This window comes from Aulonocara stuartgranti, assembly GCF_965226115.1.
Source record: "Aulonocara stuartgranti genome assembly, chromosome: 5".
Taxonomy (NCBI): Eukaryota; Metazoa; Chordata; class Actinopteri; order Cichliformes; family Cichlidae; genus Aulonocara; species Aulonocara stuartgranti.
This window is the reverse complement of record NC_138943.1, coordinates 28,526,490-28,546,360: the sequence shown is the minus strand read 5'-3', so window position 1 is coordinate 28,546,360 and position 19,871 is coordinate 28,526,490. Positions and strand designations below refer to the sequence as shown.

The 19,871-nt window shown below is 40.5% G+C and overlaps 1 protein-coding gene across 41 annotated transcripts in view; it reads left to right on the top strand.

Annotated features, from left to right (window-relative positions):
- Nucleotides 1-19,871, top strand: part of magi1b (membrane associated guanylate kinase, WW and PDZ domain containing 1b) — a 135,722-nt gene that overhangs the window by 99,725 nt on the left and 16,126 nt on the right. For 6 of the 41 annotated variants that reach the window (XM_082533675.1, XM_082533671.1, XM_082533674.1 and 3 more), the window contains exons 13-30: nt 5,748-5,779; nt 6,893-6,937; nt 7,369-7,413; nt 8,441-8,485; nt 8,912-8,956; nt 9,278-9,322; nt 9,529-9,573; nt 10,025-10,069; nt 10,894-10,938; nt 11,792-11,836; nt 12,341-12,385; nt 12,707-12,751; nt 12,958-13,002; nt 13,408-13,452; nt 13,863-13,907; nt 14,144-14,188; nt 14,664-14,708; nt 16,748-16,994. In XM_082533675.1, coding sequence (XP_082389801.1) covers nt 5,748-5,779; nt 6,893-6,937; nt 7,369-7,413; nt 8,441-8,485; nt 8,912-8,956; nt 9,278-9,322; nt 9,529-9,573; nt 10,025-10,069; nt 10,894-10,938; nt 11,792-11,836; nt 12,341-12,385; nt 12,707-12,751; nt 12,958-13,002; nt 13,408-13,452; nt 13,863-13,907; nt 14,144-14,188; nt 14,664-14,708; nt 16,748-16,994 — 999 coding nt within the window. Of the gene's footprint in view, nt 1-5,078; nt 5,186-5,747; nt 5,780-6,892; nt 6,938-7,368; nt 7,414-8,440; nt 8,486-8,911; nt 8,957-9,277; nt 9,323-9,528; nt 9,574-10,024; nt 10,070-10,893; nt 10,939-11,791; nt 11,837-12,340; nt 12,386-12,706; nt 12,752-12,957; nt 13,003-13,407; nt 13,453-13,862; nt 13,908-14,143; nt 14,189-14,663; nt 14,709-16,747; nt 16,995-19,871 lie in introns of those variants that run through there. The other 35 variants (XM_082533673.1, XM_082533669.1, XM_082533667.1 and 32 more) reach the window with 33 other exon arrangements.

The following is a 19,871-nucleotide window of genomic DNA, read 5'->3' as shown; positions in this document are numbered from 1 at the left end:
TCAACAAATTAAAACTTTCTTCCAACAAATTAAAAACAACATGCCTTGGCTGTTGATATGTTCTGATGGCGCTTTCCTCTGGTATTCCAATTAAATTAACATTAGAGGAGAAAATTCTCTCCCTTCTGCTCTGCGTGCTCTTGTCTCAGTGCCGCCTCCTCCCAGCATCCACAGCAGTTTATGTCCAGAACAAAATAGGTTACTGAATTTCTTATTTTTAAAGCATTAAATAACCACTAATACAGTGTATCAATCAATTCCCCCATTTGGTGTTTTGATGGTGGTGGACAATGCTGTGCAACACGTGTTAAGTCACTCAATGGTATTTAATTGAATTGAGATCAGGTGACTGTAAAAGGTATATCATGTGATTACCAGCATTTGCATCATAGTCTGCAAACTATTCAGTAACCTCCTCGAGCTCTATGGATGAGGACATTGTCATGCTGAAAGACACCTCTTAAACCACTGTGGAAAGGTTTAATTATAGGATAAATCTAATCAGTGAAAACAACTTTGCATTGATTTGCTCCGACCATTTCCTCTAAGGGGACAAAAGGCCTAAAAACAAGCCAGCAAAAAACCCGTAAAGCATAACAGAGCCCATGGAGTCCCTTACCGTAGGGGCAAGGCTTTAGGCTTTTCCTTTAATTAACTGGAGCCGCAGTGGATGAGGGGAGAAGGGGAAAAAAATGGTGGCAGGAACGATGTCAGAGGATCAGAGAGATGATGAAAGAGCAGTGTAGAAACCCCCATGATGCTCTGCTCTCTGTCTTTTCCTCTCTTTCCCTCTACTTCATGACTCATCAATCATCAGTGACACAACAGTCCCTGCTTGGCAATCAGGCCTCTTGCGTCTCTGCTCTCAAAGTGAGATATGGACCCTTTCTCTCCGTAGCAAGCAACGGGTTACAGGAGTGAAACAGCCAAGAGGTTTAAATTATTTCATGTGTCAAAGTATTTGATGAACCCCCGCTGCCTGTAAAGTTACTTTCTTTTATTTCCTTTGAATAAATGAGGGGCCCAAAGACGTGTCCAAGACTTTAGATTAACTGCATGGCTCCTTGGAAAACTCTATTAGCATTCACTTACAAATCATCCTAGAAACAGCATTCACAAGTCCACTAGAGTTCACTTGGGACCGAGTGATGTAAATTTCCTCATTTGAAAGCGACCACAAGGGTCAGTGAAAACATCCGCGTGCCTGCTAACCAGGTAACGGACGTCAGAGAAGTTACAGGAGATGTGGTGTCTCCAGCATGTCCGGGTCCACAAAAGACTGTAATCGAAGCCTTGGTGTTATAGCAAGAGGGCAAAATCCCCTTATTTATCTCTATGCAGCATGCAGGTGACTTCATGTACCCTTAAAGACAATCACAGTTTAAATACAAGTTTCCCTATGTGTTTTCCATCAGCATGCAAGGAACATAAGGAGAGTAACCTTAGGATTAAGGAAGGTATGAAGGTAAAAACACCAAGTGGGTCGTTGTCACTGTAGATGGCTCTTATTGGCGTAATGGTGGGCAAGTGCACTGATGGCTTGTAAGTGCCTCCTGTCAAAAAGCACTCCACGGATCTGTTTTCTTTAAGGGCGCACACTGATAGACGGGAACACAATTATGTGAAACTGCATAACCCACATAAACAAACTCAGAGTTACCGGCACGCACATTCATAAGACTCGTTTAGTGTCTCCAGTCTTCTTCACAGCCATTAGAAAGAGATAAACGCTGATGATGGCTCCCTGCACAGACTAAAGCAGGAAATCAATTCACTGTATGGGCAGGAAGTGTTGTATTTTTGCCCACTTCGCATTAAAAATTCTGCTGACTGAACGTTCCAGTGGCACCATAACGAACAGCATTGCAGTTCAGAAAAGCAATGATCGCGGGAGCAGCCTGCCCACCGGGTGCCCACGATTCACCTCTGCTCGTTTTTTTGGCTCGCTAGGGGCTCGAGTTGGTGAATCATTGCTTGTTGCACGGCGGGGACGAAGTGAGCCTTTCTCGCTCTCCGAGCCCATACCAATCTCCCATGTCTTCACACCTCTGTAGCCACTGGGCGAGTCGTAAATCTCCAACATTGCACCATCTTTTTGTTTCCATGACAATGCTCCGCAGATAATTTGCGCTGGGGTCTCCCCTGGGCAGATGTGTGCATTTGTGGGAGGAGGGGATTTCACCCCAGATTTAAAGTTCTAGAAGAGAAACACTCCCCAGTTCACCATTTTTAATTTAAAGAGGGAAAAAAGGACAGTTTCTTTCCCCATAAGAAAACCTGTTACCTTCCACTGCGTTTTCTTTTTCTTTTTTTAACCTGTTCAACCTGGTCCTCTTTGCTATTTAGCCACACTGGCACTTGTAATTTCTCTATTTACACACAGGCACACATAGAAGGATCCTCAGTAACGCTGCGCTTAGCATGACTGTCACACTCAGGATGCCGATGGACACGGCTGATATGAGCTTTTCACTCCTTCACTGTACAGCAGAAAGCAGCTCACCACAACAAGCGTTGCTTAGAGACCATCTGTCAGTTCCCCACGGTCACCAGGCACTGTCGCCACGGTGACAGATGGACCTGCCTCTTGGAAGCCATCACTTCTCGCCGAGACCTAGTAGCACATACACACAGACACGCACTGTGGACAGACAACATAATCTGCTTAGTAATGGCTTCCGTTTAGTAACTGCTGGGTTGCCAGGTTGGTGCAACAGTTCCTATCTGTTGCAGGGTCGTGTACAAGGTGTACTGCCTTTTGTCAGACTGTACCCACCTTTGGCAGCTTGTTTTGCTGAATTTTTTGCACACAGATTTTGACTTGGTGTGTCAGTGCTTCGATTTTTATATATTGATTCTGTTAGTAACAGTTCTTACTTTAAACTGTGCTAGTTTTTGCCTAAAATTCTTTGTTGTGGTAAACTCAGGGTGTTCATATGAAAAGAAAACCAAGTCATCTTCCCTCAACTTCAGGTGTTTTATTTCCTCTGGCAATCAAACAAAAGTATTACTTCAAGCTACTTAAATTAATCTGTCACAGTCCTCAAAGATGCAGTAGAGTTCATTACTTTCCTGTCTTTGAAATTCACGCCGCTCTGTTGATATCTTCAATCATAAAAAAGAAAAATCCTAGTAGTTGGATTATTGGCTCTTACGAAAGAGTCTCGTGCCACTTGTGTTTAAGATTTGTTAAGCAGAGTAAAATGAGCAAAAGGGCCCACAGTGGTTCTGGTCCATTATTTGAGAGCTGGAGGCGCTGAGGATTTAGCTGAGCTCTCTCACTCAGGCTGTCAGTCTGCCGGCCAGGCCAAATTGCCCACCTGTCTAAAAATGCTCTTTCCCTCCTTGTGTGTGTAATTAGGACCGGAAGTTGGCCCAAACATTCACAATCCCTTCTGATCTGAGAGACGCACACAGATGTAAAGCTAACCTTTGCACAGTTGTGTTTTCCCTGTTTTTATTTGCTTTATGATTGAAACCGACATTTATTTCAATAATTGATTTATCTCAGGTTTTCCTATCCGATGTAGTTTCTCCAAAAAGTTGGAATATTAAACAAAAGCATAAACTCTAAATGGAATTCATGCACTTGCAGATTTCAGTCTATTAAACTGGAATTTGATGTTCAAGTTAGGTTTGAGTCGAAGGCAACAAAAGACTGAGGAAGTTGTGGCACGCTTGTCAAAACACCTAGTGGAGTATCTTGCAACTAATTAGAGTACAGCATCATTAAAAGACTAGAAATATCGCTATGCAGCTTGCAAGCACAAAAATGAACGCCTGTCATGTTGTTATTGTTTAAATAACAAACATATTCAGTTTGTCTTTCAATTTTTAAAGCTGTTAATCAAAATAAGCAAGCAAAAAACATGTGCTGCACATTATGAAATTCTGAATTTTGTGTGGCTGCAGAGCCGCTAAGAGGCACTGAGAGGGAGCAGCGGCAAATCAATTGCAGTGGACAGATGAAGGATAGTAAAACACTGTCCTGAGTCCTTGACTGACAGCCTCCTCGGTCCAAAGAGAAAACCTTGGGATTCAGTGGGATTATGTCTAGTATGCATCCTTTTTTTTTTACTTTTTTTTTTTTTATATCAGATTGTTTCGCACTTCTGAATGAACGATTCCTATCGATTTGAAAAGGGGAGTAGCGGGGAAAGAAGGAAGAACTGCAGACGCAACACAGCTGGAGCTGTCAGTTGTGAATGAACCCAGATGTCTGAGAGATAAAGAAGACAAGAGCGTGTGTGTGTGTGTGTGTGTGTGTGTGTGTGTGTGTGTGTGTGTGTGTGTGTGTGTGTGTGTGTGTGTGTGAGAGAGAGAGATGTTATCCTCTCATCTTCCCTAAAGGATTGACACACAGTAGTGGCCCATTTTCGCAGATGAAGCACAGCCTACTCTTGTGCGTGCTTTAACACATCTTTTGTATGTCAGAGGAGCTTGTGTTTGGCCAGCACTCCACTCGCTGCTGAACTGTAACGTTGTAGAGGGAAATAAAACCACACTTCTTGTATTTTCTTTCTTTCACGCACTCCTCCACGCGTTCTCATATCCGTGACTTCACACTGCTGCTTTTTTCACGCAGAGCCGAGGGAGGGAGCGATGTGTTTAAGGAGCGCATTTACCTGGTCGGAGCTGAGCTGTGTTGGTATTTCAGTAATCTGTCAGTCTTTTCCGTCTGTGCGCGCGCTTTGTCGGGTACAACGATCTTGCTGCAAACGATATTTTCTGGTCACTGCTCACTTGGGCAGAAGCAGCGTGGCTGTCATAAGCACACCTTGATTTGTGTCAGAAGCCTGCCTGTGAGAGTGCATGTGTAGCTGCGTAGATGTTTACCAGCATGTGGGGGTGGGAGGGGAGGCTGGGATGGAGCGTACAGAAGAAGAAGAGGGAGGGAGGGTGATGATGCTGAGGGAAGAAAAGGGAGGGAGGGAGGGAGGGAGGACAGTGTGCAGTGAAGTAAGAGAGAGAGAGAGGAAGAGAGAGAAAGGAACAGGGACAGGGAAAAAAGGAAAAGGCAGCAGGGAAGGGAAAGACTGGGAGGACGCGCCAACTGCCTATAGATGTTGGAGCCTTTGACAGCGGAGCGCGGTGCTCAGCGGACACAGGAAGATGGTCTCAGTAAGAGGGGAACTGACGGTTGCCTATAATTTAATGTTCAATATCTTGGACTCCTTCTCCATGGGTAATGCTACGGCCAGGAACTCCGGAGCAAAGCTTGCTTTTCTCCTCTTTGACAATCTTCTTTTTATTCGCTTTAGGTGCTTTCCAGGATCCTGTCTTTCCCCTTAACTCTCACTCGTCCTCCCTCAAACACACGCTCACTTGTGCGCGCCTCCGTTGGGTAGCCAGGGTCTCGGGAGCGCTGGGTTAGCCCCCCCGGAGCTGGCCGCGCTCTTCTGCCGCACCAGTCAAGCCAAAACGCTGGCCGCGGCAGCGATGCAGATAGATCGCGCTGCCTGCTCCCCACCTCCCCCACACCCCCCCCTCCTCCAAAACGTAAGCCACGGAGGGGCGAGCGAATGAAATCAAGCAGGGAAAGAGAGGAAAGGAAAGAGAATGAGACGAGAGCTAGATTTGCTCTGTTGTGACAATGTTGGGGAGTCTGCGTTAATCTTTTTTCCCCCACCCATGTCTTTTTTTAAATTTCCCCTTTATTTTAATGTGAAATAAATGTTCTAACTCCTTTGGTAACATTTTTCTCTTTCTCTTTTTTTTTCCTTCTGTTTCTCTGTCTGGCTTCACAGGAGTGGCACCTGCAAAGAAGAGCCCAAAACTGGTAAGTAGTTGTTTTAATCTTAATTTTTACATCCATCCACCTCTGTCCACCTCAGTCCTCTAACCACATGTGTGCATCTTTCTGAGGGATGTTTCAATATCATCATCTCTCCCTTTCCCACCTCATCTCTAACTCCTCTCTGTGCGCTGCAACTTGTGCTCATGTTGTGGGTCGGTTTGTGGACATGGGATACTGTACTGCGCGGGGGCGGATTCCTGTAGCTTCACATCAGCCCCCCCCCCCCCCCCCCCCCTTCTGACGGGGGATGGGACGAGGAGCTTTGATGCACCGCGTGAGCTGGGTTGCTAACACGCTGATGATCGCATCACACTAGGTGCTAAGTTTGCAGTGTGAGCATTGATGTATGATCACAGCTGAGAGACTGCTCCATCCTGTAATGTCTTTATTAAAAGAGAGACCCCTGTAGACTTTGCAACTGAGGGCGTGTTTGCCAATATTGTTTTGCAGGATGATTTTGACTCTCCACACAGAGATTACACTAGGAGGATATGCAGTGGTGCTTTTGAAATGATGGTGCTGTAGTATTAGCGTTGGGTAGTTAATGGTATTCTCATAGCTGTGCATAAGTGGTACAGTTCAAGCGTCACTCATGATGCGCACAGCATGGGTAAGCCCCCCCACTGTGTAGGCACCACTAAAGGTGCAGGATATTTTACAGTTTTATAGAGAAGCGATGTTAAACATAAGGCGAGGGGGGCAGAAATGGCCTAGCAAAGACTCTAATCTAATCTGGCTTTGGAAAATGTGAAGGAAACTTTTAACTGTATTTTCATAAGTTTTACAGCTTAAAGACTTTCACCATTGCCATTCTCACTACACCAAAGCAGTTACGTAAGACATAAACTGTTAAATATTAGTAAAAAAAAAAAAAAAAAGCTTTTCTATCTACTACTAATTTTTCTTTTTAAAATATTTATCTATAACCAACTTTTAAAAAAATCTATGAATAACCAAAACTTTGTTTTATAAATACAGGACAGTCTGGGCAGTGAGCTACCAGAATGTTTTCAGTAATTTTACTTGGTGGCACTATTCAAAGGACCCTGTAGACTGTGTCTAACAGACCATGTATTTGCCAATTTTGTTTTGCAGGATGATTCTGAGGTGGAATCTTCATACACAGATAACAGTAGGAGGGTATGTGATATTGTTTAGTTGGTGGGAAGGTTTCTAGAAATGAGGTGTTATGATATTATTGGTGTTGGTTTGATAATCCTTAGCTGATAAAAGAGATGGTGGATAAGCTGCCGGTGATAATTATAGCATTACATAATGTTTAACATTAACATTGTGTTTAGGCGTATGAGGCTATTTATGTGTGACAAATCAAATCATGACTCTTATGTCACTACATAATGCAGTGCATAAAGACATGAGTCTGCAGGTGACAGAGCAGTACAGAGCTAAACTTTAAAATTCCTTTTGGGTGCCGTACCTTCAGGCTAGATGAGATGGGAACCATCCATCGTTTTATCAGCGTACAGTTCAAAAGTCTTTATTTCAGGTATTACCAGAAAGACCCTGTAGACGGTGTCTAACAAAACGTGTTTGCCGATTTCATTTTGCAGGATGATTTTGAGCTGGATCCTCCATACGGAGTTAACACTAGGAGGGTATGTGATGTTTTTTTAAGATGGGGAGAAGGTTTGACTGAGCTAAACTGGAAAAACTTAAAATTCCTTTTGGGTGCTGTACCTTCGGGCTAAATAAGAGAGAAACCATCCATCTTGTTATCAGCACACAGTTCAAAAGCTTGCAATCATGATGGAGTGCATTAGTGCAGGAGTAATCCCCACGTCTTTCAAAGCACCAGTAATGCTGAAGAACAAAAACATATTTCAGAGCAACACATGACACAATCTTGATGATGCCTTTTTTTTTTTTTTTAAGAAAGCCCTTGCTTATTTCAGCAAAATAATGCACGGCATTCCTCACATATTACATGAGCAGGACTCTCTTCTTAAAGAGTCCAGGTGCTGACCTGACCTGTTCTGGGAAAGAGTCTGTAAACTGAGCATGTTTTTTGTTTTTTTGGGGGGGGGGGTTGTTTTGCAGGATGATTTTGAGCTGGATCAGCCTTACAGAAAATACACTAGTAGAGTATGTGATCATGTTTAGAACAGCTTTAGGCTGTGGTGGGTTTATGATGGTTCTGGTGTCTTCAGCAAATAGTAAAGGTTATGGATAAAGTGCCAGTAGTGCTGGTGTTATTGCATAATACATTTCAGCTCTACGAGGCTGCTTAGGTGTGACACAACAAGCTTTGGACCTTCTGAATGCTGGGTCCTTCTTGCTGAATATGAAATGAACCATTGATCTCATTATCAGTGCGCTGTTGAAAAGCCAGCACTCATGATGGTGCTATTACATACAGTATGGTTGATCCACACATCTGTGAGAGCAGCTCCAATGATACATTATATATGCAAGTTTTGGAGCAACCATCCCGATCATGACTTTTAAAGAAAGCCTCTTGTTATTAAAGCAAGTTGATCACACGCTACACTCTGTAAATGTTACATAACCATGACTCTGTCATCAGAGACCAGGCACAAAACTGACCCTTTTCATAACTTTCATTTGAGGTTTTATTAGAAGGACCCTGCAGAGTAATGTGTGTTTGCCAATTTTGCTTCACAGGATGAATTTGAGCCAGATCCTCGATATAGAGAGATTATTAGGAGGGTATGTGATGCTGTTTACATGACGTGAAGATTTTAACGATTAAGCTCCCAATGATAAATGTGTTAATGCATAATGTTTTTACTGTATTTACTCTTTGGTTGTGTGATGATTTTGGCAGCTTAGTGTGACACAGCTAATCTTTTAATTTTGGGGAGATATTGCATCCTTCAGGCTCAATAACAGAGAGGAACATTTATCTCACTACAAGCACATAATTTAACAGTCAGTGTTCATGATTGTATTGTACACAAAAATGATGATTTTTTTTTTTTTTTTTTTTTTTTTTTGTGAAGCAACCAATGCCAAACCCAGATAATGTGCTTTAAAAGACAGCCTTGCTTATTTCAGCAAGTTATTGCCAAACCACATTGTGCATGTATTTTGGAGCTTTTTTGTGTTCATGTGTTTAAAAAAATTGTTTTTCAGGATAATTTTGCAATGGCTCCTCCAAACAGAGATTATAGAAGAAGGGTACGTGATGTCATTTAAAGTTTTTGAGAGTGAGGTGTAATCATACTGGTGCTGGGCAGATGATAGAGATGGTATTCTTATAATGTTAATACAAAGTGATCATATTTTAATGCATTCAGGCTTAAATTGTCTCACACAGAACGATATTATGTGTGACTCAACAAACTACTTATGACTGTTAATGCTGTGCTACATAAATGTACATATTACATGAGCATGGAGCCATAGCATGGAGCTCGGGTGCTACACTGGCCTTGTTGCAGTTTAGAAGTGTCATTCAGGAATTATTAGACTGGACATGTTTGCCAATTTCTTTTGCAGGATGATTTTGAGGTGGCATCTTCATACGCAGATAGCACTAGGAGGGTATGTGTTATTGTTTAGATGGGGTGACGGTTTTAGGAATGAGCCGTCATTGGTGGTGGTTCTATAATTCTTAGCTCATAAGAGAGGTGATGGATAAGGTGCCTGGGAGAGCAGTGTAAATGCTGCATGATGTAATGCCTTTATTAATAGAGGGATTCTGCAGACTGTATGTAACTGAAAATGTGTTTGCCAATATTGTTTTGCAGGATGATTTTGAGCCGGGTCCTCAATACAGAGATAACACTCGGAGGGTATGTGATATTAATCAGAGGTGGTGGAAGTATTGTGAATGACAATGGCTATGGTGTTCTTATAACGGATGAAAGCAATGAATAAGCTGTCAGTGATAATCATGTTCATACTGGTTTTACTAACTGTCTGGTTGTCAGAAAAGTAAATGTGACTGTTAATTCTGTAGTACACAAAGGCAGTTAACCAAAGTCAAGCTGGCTGTTAGCTTAGTAGGACAATGGTAAACTTTGAAGTTCTGCTTAACCCAATGTTTTTCAAGGTTAATTAAGAGAGGAACTATCAATCTCATTAAAAACAAATCGTTTTAAAAAGCTGTTTCTGTGACAGCATTGGATTACAATATAATATGTATAGGTTTTAGAGCGATCCACATCATTCCTTTTAAAGGAGGGACGTGCTTATTTCACCAAGACGATGCCAAACCACATTCTGCACATTCTTATTTTTCAGGATAATTTTGCGATGGCTCCTCCATACAGAGATAACAGAATAAGGGTACGTGATGTCATTTAGACAAATTGAAACTTTTCGGGAATGACCATGTGTGCGTAGATGGTACGGTGTGGTCTTCTTATAAAGATAATAGAGGGGATGGGCATGGTGCCAAAGATAATGGGTTTAATGCATGAGGTTTCAATAGAATATTTTAATGCAAGATGCTGTTTATGTGAGGCCCTGCATTCTAGTTATTGCTGTTAATTTAGTAGTACATAAGGACAGTGAACCCAATTTAGGCCTGCTGCTCATTTTTCAGAACCGCACTAAGACTCCCTTTGGGTGCTGTACCTTCAGGCTAAATGAAACGGAAACCTTCCATCTTGTGATTGGCATACAGTTCAAGTTATCATTCATGATGGTATTGCACTGTATAAGTGTATATCTGTGACGGCCCCACCAATGCTGAACAACATATCTAGGTTTTAGAGGAACATATCCCACCATCATGATTATGCCCATTAAATGCTAAACCAAATTCTGCACATATTACAAGATCAAGAGGCCTTAAATAAAGAGTCCAGGAGCTAAACTTTGCCTGCTTGAACTTTGTCTGATAGAACATGGCTGCCAATTTGTTTTTGCAGGATGGTTTTGATGTGGATTCTTCTCACAGATAATATTCAAGGCGGGTTCAAGAAAGTCTTAAATTATTTCAGCAAGACAATGCTGAAATAACAAAGGACACAAGCATGACTCTATATCAAAAATGCCAAGTGCTAAACTGGGCTGGTTTTAGTGCAGATCTTTCTTTCTGATATTGTTAGAAGGACCCTGTAGACTGTGTCTAACAGACCATGTCTTTGCCAATTTTTGTTTTGCAGAATGATTTCGATGTGGAATCTTCATACACAGATAACAGTAGGAGGGTATGTGATATTCTTCACATGGGGTGAAGGTTTTAGCAATGAGTTATTGTGATATTGATGGTGGTTTCATAATCCTGAGCTGACAAAAGACACAATGAAAAAGGTGCCAATGATCATTTTAGCATTACATAATGTTTAATCTCCTAGGACCCGGTGTCCACATATGTGGACATCACATTTTGGGATGTCTAGACCAAAATACTTAATTTTTCTCTACAAGGGCCTGATATGCACTTACGAGGACATTATACTGCCACTGTTCTATTGAAATTTAAAACCAATGTCCTCATATGTGGATCTCATTTTTCTCAAAAAGAAAAATTAGGTAAAAAAAAAAATCTGGTAATTCTTTGTTTTTACATTCATCAGGTCCCAATAAACCCAAATAGCAAAGAAAACATTTAAATGCATGTCATGAAAGACTTCGGGTCTTAGGAGGTTAACATTGCGTTTAGTGTATGAGGCTATTTATGTGTCACACCTCAAAGAAATTATGACTCCTTGCATTACAGTGCATAAAGACAGTGAACATGAGTCATTCCTGCTGGTGACAGAGTTAAACTTTAACATTCCTGTTGGAGGCCGATACCATCATGTTAAAAAGGAAGGAGCCATTTAGAGTTCAAATGCTAGCTTCTCAGGTGTGGCAATGCATGCCATCATTGAGATGATGCTTTTTAATGGAAGACCTTGCTTATTTTAGCAAGATGTTAGCAAACTACAATCTGCCTATGTTACACAATCATGAATACATTGCAAAAAGTCTAGTTGCTAAACTAAAATAGAACCCTCCTCTTGATAATATAAAAGGGTCCTATAGTCTAAACATGTGTTTGCTAATTTTGCTTCGCAGGATGATTTTGAGCCGGATCCTCGATATAGAGAGAACATTAGGAGGGTATGTGATGCTGTTTACATAACGTGAAGATTTTAGGACTAAGCTGCCAAGGATAAATGTGTTAATGCATAATGTTTTTACTTTATTTACTGTTTGCTTGTGTGATGTTGTCTGTGTGCGACACAAAAACTAAATTGCTGTTAATTCTGTAGCCCATAAAGACAAAAAAACATAGTCAGGCCTGATGCCAGCTTAGCATGACACAGCTAATCTTTGAATTTTGGGGAGATATTGCATCCTTCAGGTTCAATAACAGAGAGGAACATTTATCTCACTACAAGAACACAATTTAACAGTCAGTGTTCATGATTGTATTGTACACAAAAATGATTTTTTTATTTTTTTTATTTTTTATTTTTTTTGTGAAGCAACCAATGCCAAACCCAGATAATGTGCTTTAAAAGACAGCCTTGCTTATTTCAGCAAGTTATTGCCAAACCACATTGTGCATGTATTTCAGGAGCTTTTTTTTGTATTAATTTTTATATTATTATTATTTTTCAGGATAATTTTGCAATGGCTCCTCCAAACAGAGATTATAGAAGAAGGGTACGTGATGCCATTTAAAGTTTTTGAGAGTGAGGTGTAATCATACTGGTGCTGGGCAGATGATAGAGATGGTATTCTTATAATGTTAATACAAAGTGATCATATTTTAATGCATTCAGGCTTAAATTGTCTCACACAGAACGATATTATGTGTGACTCAACAAACTACTTATGACTGTTAATGCTGTGCTACATAAATGTACATATTACATGAGCATGGAGCCATAGCATGGAGCTCGGGTGCTACACTGGCCTTGTTGCAGTTTAGAAGTGTCATTCAGGAATTATTAGACTGGACATGTTTGCCAATTTCTTTTGCAGGATGATTTTGAGGTGGCATCTTCATACGCAGATAGCACTAGGAGGGTATGTGTTATTGTTTAGATGGGGTGACGGTTTTAGGAATGAGCCGTCATTGGTGGTGGTTCTATAATTCTTAGCTCATAAGAGAGGTGATGGATAAGGTGCCTGGGAGAGCAGTGTAAATGCTGCATGATGTAATGCCTTTATTAATAGAGGGATTCTGCAGACTGTATGTAACTGAAAATGTGTTTGCCAATATTGTTTTGCAGGATGATTTTGAGCCGGGTCCTCGATATAGAGATAACACTCGGAGGGTATGTGATGCTGTTTACATGACGTGAAGATTTTAGGATTAAGCTCCCAATGATAAATGTGTTAATGCATAATGTTTTTACTGTATTTACTCTTTGGTTGTGTGATGATGTTGGCAGCTTAGTGTGACACAGCTAATCTTTTAATTTTGGGGAGATATTGCATCCTTCAGACTCAATAACAGAGAGGAACATTTATCTCACTACAAGCACATAATTTAACAGTCAGTGTTCATGATTGTATTGTACACATTAATGCATTTTTTTTTTTTTTTTTTTTTTGGAAGCAACCAATGCTACTACCCAGATAGCTTATTTAAGCAAGTTATTGCCAAACCACATTCTGTATGTATTTCAGGAGCTTCTTTTGTATTCATTTGTATCCATTTAAAAATATATATTTTTCAGGATAATTTTGCAATGGCTCCTCCATACAGAGATAACAGAATAAGGGTACGTGATGTCATTTAGATACATTGAAACTTTTCGCGAATAACCTTGTGTGCGTAGATGGTGCTTATAAAAACAATAGAGGGAATGGGCAAGGTGCCAAAGATCATGGGTTTAATGCATGAAGTTTCAACAGAATATTTTAATTTTAATATTTTAATATAGTTATTGCTCTTAATTTAGTAGTACATATGGACAGATATAGTGTATATCTGTGACAGCACCACTAATACTGAATGACATATGTAGATTTTAGCATCCCACCTTACATAATATTTAGCATAATCTTTAGCATAATGTTTAACATTGCGTTTGATGATGCCCTTCAAATGCTAAACCAAATTCTGCACATATTACAAGATCAAGAGGCTTCAATAAAGAGTCAAGGAGCTAAACTTTGTTTTGTTTTGCAGGATGATTTTGATGCGGAATCTTCATACACAGATAACAGTAGGAGGGTATGTGATATTGTTCAGATGGGGTGAAGGCTTTAGAAATAAGTTGTGATATTGGTGTTGGTTTGATAATCCTAGGCTGATAAATGACACAACGAAAAGGTGCCGATGATCATTTTAGCATTACATAATGTTTAACATTGCATTTAGTGTATGAGGCTAAAATGCTCGAAGTTTAGAACTTTGATTATTAAAGCACTTTGTAGACTCAATCTGTGATTGCCAATTTTGTTTTGCAGGATGATTTTGAGATGGATCCTCGGTACAGAGCTTATGGAAGCAGGGTATGTGATCTTTGTTTAGAGAAGGTGAAGGTTTTGGGAATGACCGGTTTGGATAACGGTGATGGGTTGATAACAGTAATTGAATTCTTACAGCAGATAATAGAGCTGATGAACAACTTCCCACTGATAAATGTGAAAAATCATAATGTTTTTAACAGGTTTGGATATCTGAGGCTGATTGGGTGCTGCAGAAAAACTATTGGTGCCATAGCAGGACAGAGCTATAATGTTCAATTTGTTTTAGATGCCTTGTCCTTAAGGATAAGATAGGGACCATCATTCAAGTTATAAGTGTGCTGTTTTAAAAGCCAGAATTTGCCCTTATATTGGTGTAGAGTATAATATAAACAGATTGTCGACCAAAAATGCTGCTTTTCATCTGATGCCTTGTTGAGACAATGCCTAAACCACTTTCTGCACATATTTCAGGAGCTTTTTGCAATTTTCATTTTTTTATCATTATTTTTTTTTCCAGGATGATTTTGCGATGGCTCCTCCATACAACGATTACTCTAGAAGGGTATGTGATATAATTTAGATACAGTACAGAATTTTGGTGGGAGATTGATGTCATGTATGGTGGTGCTAGTTAGGTAATGGTGATGGTGTTCTTGAAAGCGTAACAGAGGTGATGGAAAAGTTGCCAGTGCTAAACCATCAAGTCACTATTAGCTGTGTCTGAGTAATAGTATAGAATAGTTTTGCAGGATGATTTTCCACTGGCTTCTACTTATAGAGACCACCCTATCTGATTTCAGTTAGCTAGGGAAGAAAATTGTTGGGATGTGTGATGATATTAATACTGGGTATATGATTATGATGGGATTTCTATAGCAGATAATCGAGGTGATGGGTATGCTTTTTAAATGCATGTTATGTTAAGAAGTTGTATGTGTGCTAAACCAGTGATGCGTCACGTTAAGCAGGACTGAGCTGAGTCTTAGGAAGCAGTGAGGATTTGCTTTCATTGCCCCACCTACCAATGCCTCTCGCGTCCCATCTTCTGTCTCTTTAATAAGTTATTGGAGCAGCACAAACCCATGTATTAAACTACTCGCAGGCCACCGAGGAACAACGCAATGACTGCAGAAGGTCAAAATCTAATAGATTCATCAAGTATAGGAGATTTGTTTTCATTTAAGAGGGGGATAGGATTTGGACTTTCCGTGCATCAAACAACAAGAAAAAAACACAGATTGGTTGGCCTGGGTTTTTTTTTTTTTTTTTTTCTTTGAGAATCAGTCCTCAGGTCTGACTTCAGCATCAACACGACCTGCATTTCTGATTAAGTATATGACTCTACTGATTTTTTATTTTTTATTTTTTTTAAGTACACCACAAACCCTAGTGAGGTTATTTGCAGCACCAGCAGAGTAAGCATTCCAGCTGGAGCCACAGCCCCGACTTAATATTTCCTAAAGCATCAAGCTTATTTTATGTCTAACAAGGATGATGAATATAAACATGAATTGCAGAGGTGTAGGAGAGTGATTCAGCGAGTAATGAGTGTGAAGACATGACTGCACTTTGAAGGCCAAACACTTTGATATTTGAGAACAGACGAGCCACTTGCCTCCACCCTTTCCTGGTATATTTTTGTCCTCGGCGTCCAAAGTAATGTGCAGTCACGTGACGTGAAGAGACTGAACTGCTGTCATTTTCGCTTACCGTCTTAAAATATCGGCCTTTCTTTCCCGAGCTCTGCCCCGTAACCCTTTCACGTCGCTGGCTTCTTCGCAGCAGTGGAGAATTTGCAGACCAATGGTGACGATGTGATGCTTGCAAAGGAGAGATGCTGTGACAAGGATGACAAACAGGATCTTTACCGATACTCGCAGCGTATCTGTGCCTGAGCTCGGGATTGTGAGGTTTACTCAGCTCGAATCCTCGAACAGATGCTTAAGTGCGCATGTTATTGAGGGGCGAGTGGCAATTTATAAGCAGTTTTACATTTCTACCTTCACCAGTAAAGTCCTCTCTTCTTTTTAAAACCCTGGAGTGCTTTATTCATTGTGACTATCCCTCCATATACAGCACGGAATGCAGCTCCTTCTTAATACATTCCACTCTGTTAAACAAAAGGAATAGGCAATGTACTCTTGTAAGTTCCACAGTTTTCTCCCATAGCTGAATGACTTAATCATGAGAAACCATTGAGGTCCTCTTTTTTTTTTCTCCTTCTTTGTTAGCTTTAAAAGAATTCTCTGCATAAAACAGCTTGATTATTCTTTGTGTTAAATAAGGGAGCAATACGACAATGGTTGACATTATACTCTTAGAATGTGCTTCCTTTCACCCCAAGGAGAAGCCATGTTTAATCTTTTTGAACTCTAATTCAGAATTGCTCTGTATTCACATCTCCGCTGTCCCTGTTCCTCCTCTCACAAACCACAACCCAGATTCATATTTTCTATTCCGCTGTTGACGATGCAATAACCTTCTTTTTTTTTTTTTTTAATGTTTTTGTCTCCTCCTGTCAGTCATTTTTGAGTTCAGCTTCCATGTTCCTGTGCAGAAGATTTGAAACAGTCAAATGATATTGATCTGCTTCTCCAACAGCAGTTGTCAAGAAAGGACAGCCAGAACAGCTCCCAGCATAGTGTTTCCAGCCACCGGAGCGCGCACACAGACTCGCCTGTGCACTCTTCCCTGGCACCCGCTCTCAGTGAGAGCAACGCGCCCCCACCTCCCTCGCAGCCTTTGCCGGGACTCCCAATCCAGGACTCCCCAGGAGACGGGACCATCCAGAGAAAACCGGACCCCTTTAAGATTTGGGCCCAGTCCAGGAGCATGTATGAAAGTAGGCGTAAGTATATTCATTTCTGGTGGCGGTTGGATGAGGGCAGCATGGGGTATTGGCTCGGTGCAGACCCTTGGTGTCTTGGTGGTACTGCTCATTTTGGGGAACGTTTTGTGCTTGTAAGTAAGCTGGGTCAGATATTTATATTTATTTATTGATCTATGTTTTACTAAAGACTGGCTTGCGCTCAAATGCTCCACTACACATAGTGATTAACAACTATATTATACCGCCTGTGATAAAACATAAATATTGTAGGAGTCTGTCAAAGAAATTTGTTTGTTGTTATTATTTATTAGGCAAATGACAAATTGAATTCATATTTTTATACCCAAATTTGAGCTGGCACACTGGACTTCACAGAGAAGTCAGAAATTATATATACATTTTTTTTAAAGTCTGATGTTCTGATCAACCAGTAAAACTTTTCTGTTCAGGGGTGCAAATTAATGAGCATAATTGAGCTTTGCTATTTTTTCAGCTTTCTTTAATGTAAAATATTGACATTTGGCATTAACCTCCTAAGACCCGAACTCTTCCACAGCATGCATTTTTAACTTCTCTTTGATATTTGGGCTGATTGGGACCCAATGAATGTAAAAACAAAGAATTACCAGATTAATTTTTTTTACCTAATTTTTGTTTCTAAGAAAAATGAGATCCACATATGAGGATATTCGTTTAAAATTTCGATAGAACAGTAGCAGTATAATGTCCTCGTACGTGGATATCAGGCCCTTGTAGAGCAAAATTGAGTATTTTGGTCTAAATAACCCAAAATGCGATGTCCACATATGTGGACGCCAGGTCCTAGGAGGTTAAATATATGGTTTAGAATCAGGGGTGTCAAACTCCACGCCTCGAGGGCCGGTGTCCTGCAGGTTTTAGACCTGTCCTTGATCCAACGCAGCTGATTTAAATGGCTAAATGACCTCCTCAACATGTCTTGAAGTTCTCCCGAGGCCTGGTAATGAACTAATCATTTGATTCAGGTGTGCTGACCCAGGGTGAGATCTAAAACCTGCAGGACACCGGACCTTGAGGCCTGGAGTTCCCCACTGCTGGTTTAGATAAAAGAGCTTGTGCATGCTGGTGGATTTACCATTACAGAAAAATAAATAAATAAATATAAATAAAGATTTTGGAAGTTATCAGTACTGTTAATTTAGGGCATAAACCTTACATTGGGAGGACATTGTAGAATGTAAAATCAATTCACCTACATATTTTCATATGTACTCCGTCACTGCCTTGAAGGAAAACTGCTGATAGATGTCAGTGATGGTAGATGAGGAGCTTAGCTAATAAAGAAAGCAGTTTACATTTATTTGTATATAGGCTGTCTTGTAAAATTACTAGAATCTAGCTTTATGTCTACAGGTACATGTATTTTTTTTCTGGCATAGCCATGGCAAGCATCTCCTTGGTTTTTTTCCCCCAAGCTAAGCTAATTGGCTTTTCTTTCACATTTAGCATTCAGCTATCAAAGTGGTGTCAATCTTTGAAACTGAGACTCCACAAGAAACTGAATAGTAATAGTATTTCCCAAAAGAGCTAGCATGCTACTTTGTTACTAGCTGTAGACATGTAGGCCTCCAGTGTGTTGTTGATTGTGTCCTCTTAAAATTACTAGTTGCCGCTTTCACCCAGTGCCAGACAACAGCACCACTGACACACTTTTATTTTAGACTTCCCTTAAGAGGCACATGGTGTATAATTAGTACAAGAGTGGAGTAGATGTTGGCGGATTGTAAACCTCCCCACCCCCTGCCTTGGCAAAGCAAGGGGATTGCACTAATTAAAAAGAATAACCATCATATTCATTGTCAAGTTTAAAAAAAAGAGAGAGACATCTGCAAAGGGTTTTTATTCTTTCATTTATTTATTTTTTAAAGATCTAATCAGTTTTCCAGGCGCACTTGTTGAGGATTTTCATTATTTAGATGAAGAAGAATGAAAAATGAAGGGCTGAGCGTAGGCAGTGGTTCAGACACCTGTTGGAAAGCTGCCATGATTAGTTGAGTCAATAGTATTTGATTTTGTAATAAATAAATGAATAACAATAATAGAAATGGAGTGAAAGAATCCACAACCAAGGGTGGGAGGGATGTTGTCTACATACCCGCCCTCATATGATGACATCCCAATAGGGGATTTCTAAATTGCCCAGCCAGTTTGATCTGGTAAAATGTTAGAAAAGCAAAAACAAAGAATAATAATAGAAGAGTTGATCAAAACATTTGAAGGGGATGTAAAGAGAAATATAAGAGAAAGCTGAGCACTCTGAGGTATAGAGTCACAAGGCGAAATACCTTGAACAGCACGGGATGAACAGCAGGTGTAAAACCTCCACTTCCTCACGCTTCATTGAGCTCTCTCCATAAAACTCACTCCATAGTTCTCAGGCCTTGGATAGGGCAGAGACATTTTTCAATGCAGCATTCACTATAATGAAAAACTCTGCCGAGATCAAGGTCTTTAAACTTACCGTGCAGGGAGTGATTTCCATTTGCAGGAAGAAAACGTCCCAAAATCTCGCACAGCATTAGCCTGCTGTAAAAGCGGAGGAAGCTTGCTCGTGCTTTTGTTGGGCTTCATTACGATTATTTTGGGGTTTAAAAAAAAAAAAAAAAATTATCTCCTTTTTTGTAACATCATCACTCACAGCTTTGAATAGGGCCGTCTATCTTGGGAAAATATTGATCCGTTCATGCCCAGTTGCCTCACTGTGGGGATCACTTATGGGTCTATTAATGGGCAGGAGCAGCGTGTGCAGTTGACCTTCCTGAGTGCGGGTGCAGATTGCGACAGTTAGCCTTTGACTCTTTCCTCCTCTGGTTCCTCCACAGTAACCCTGTGATAGATTGGAAGAGATAGCTGCGC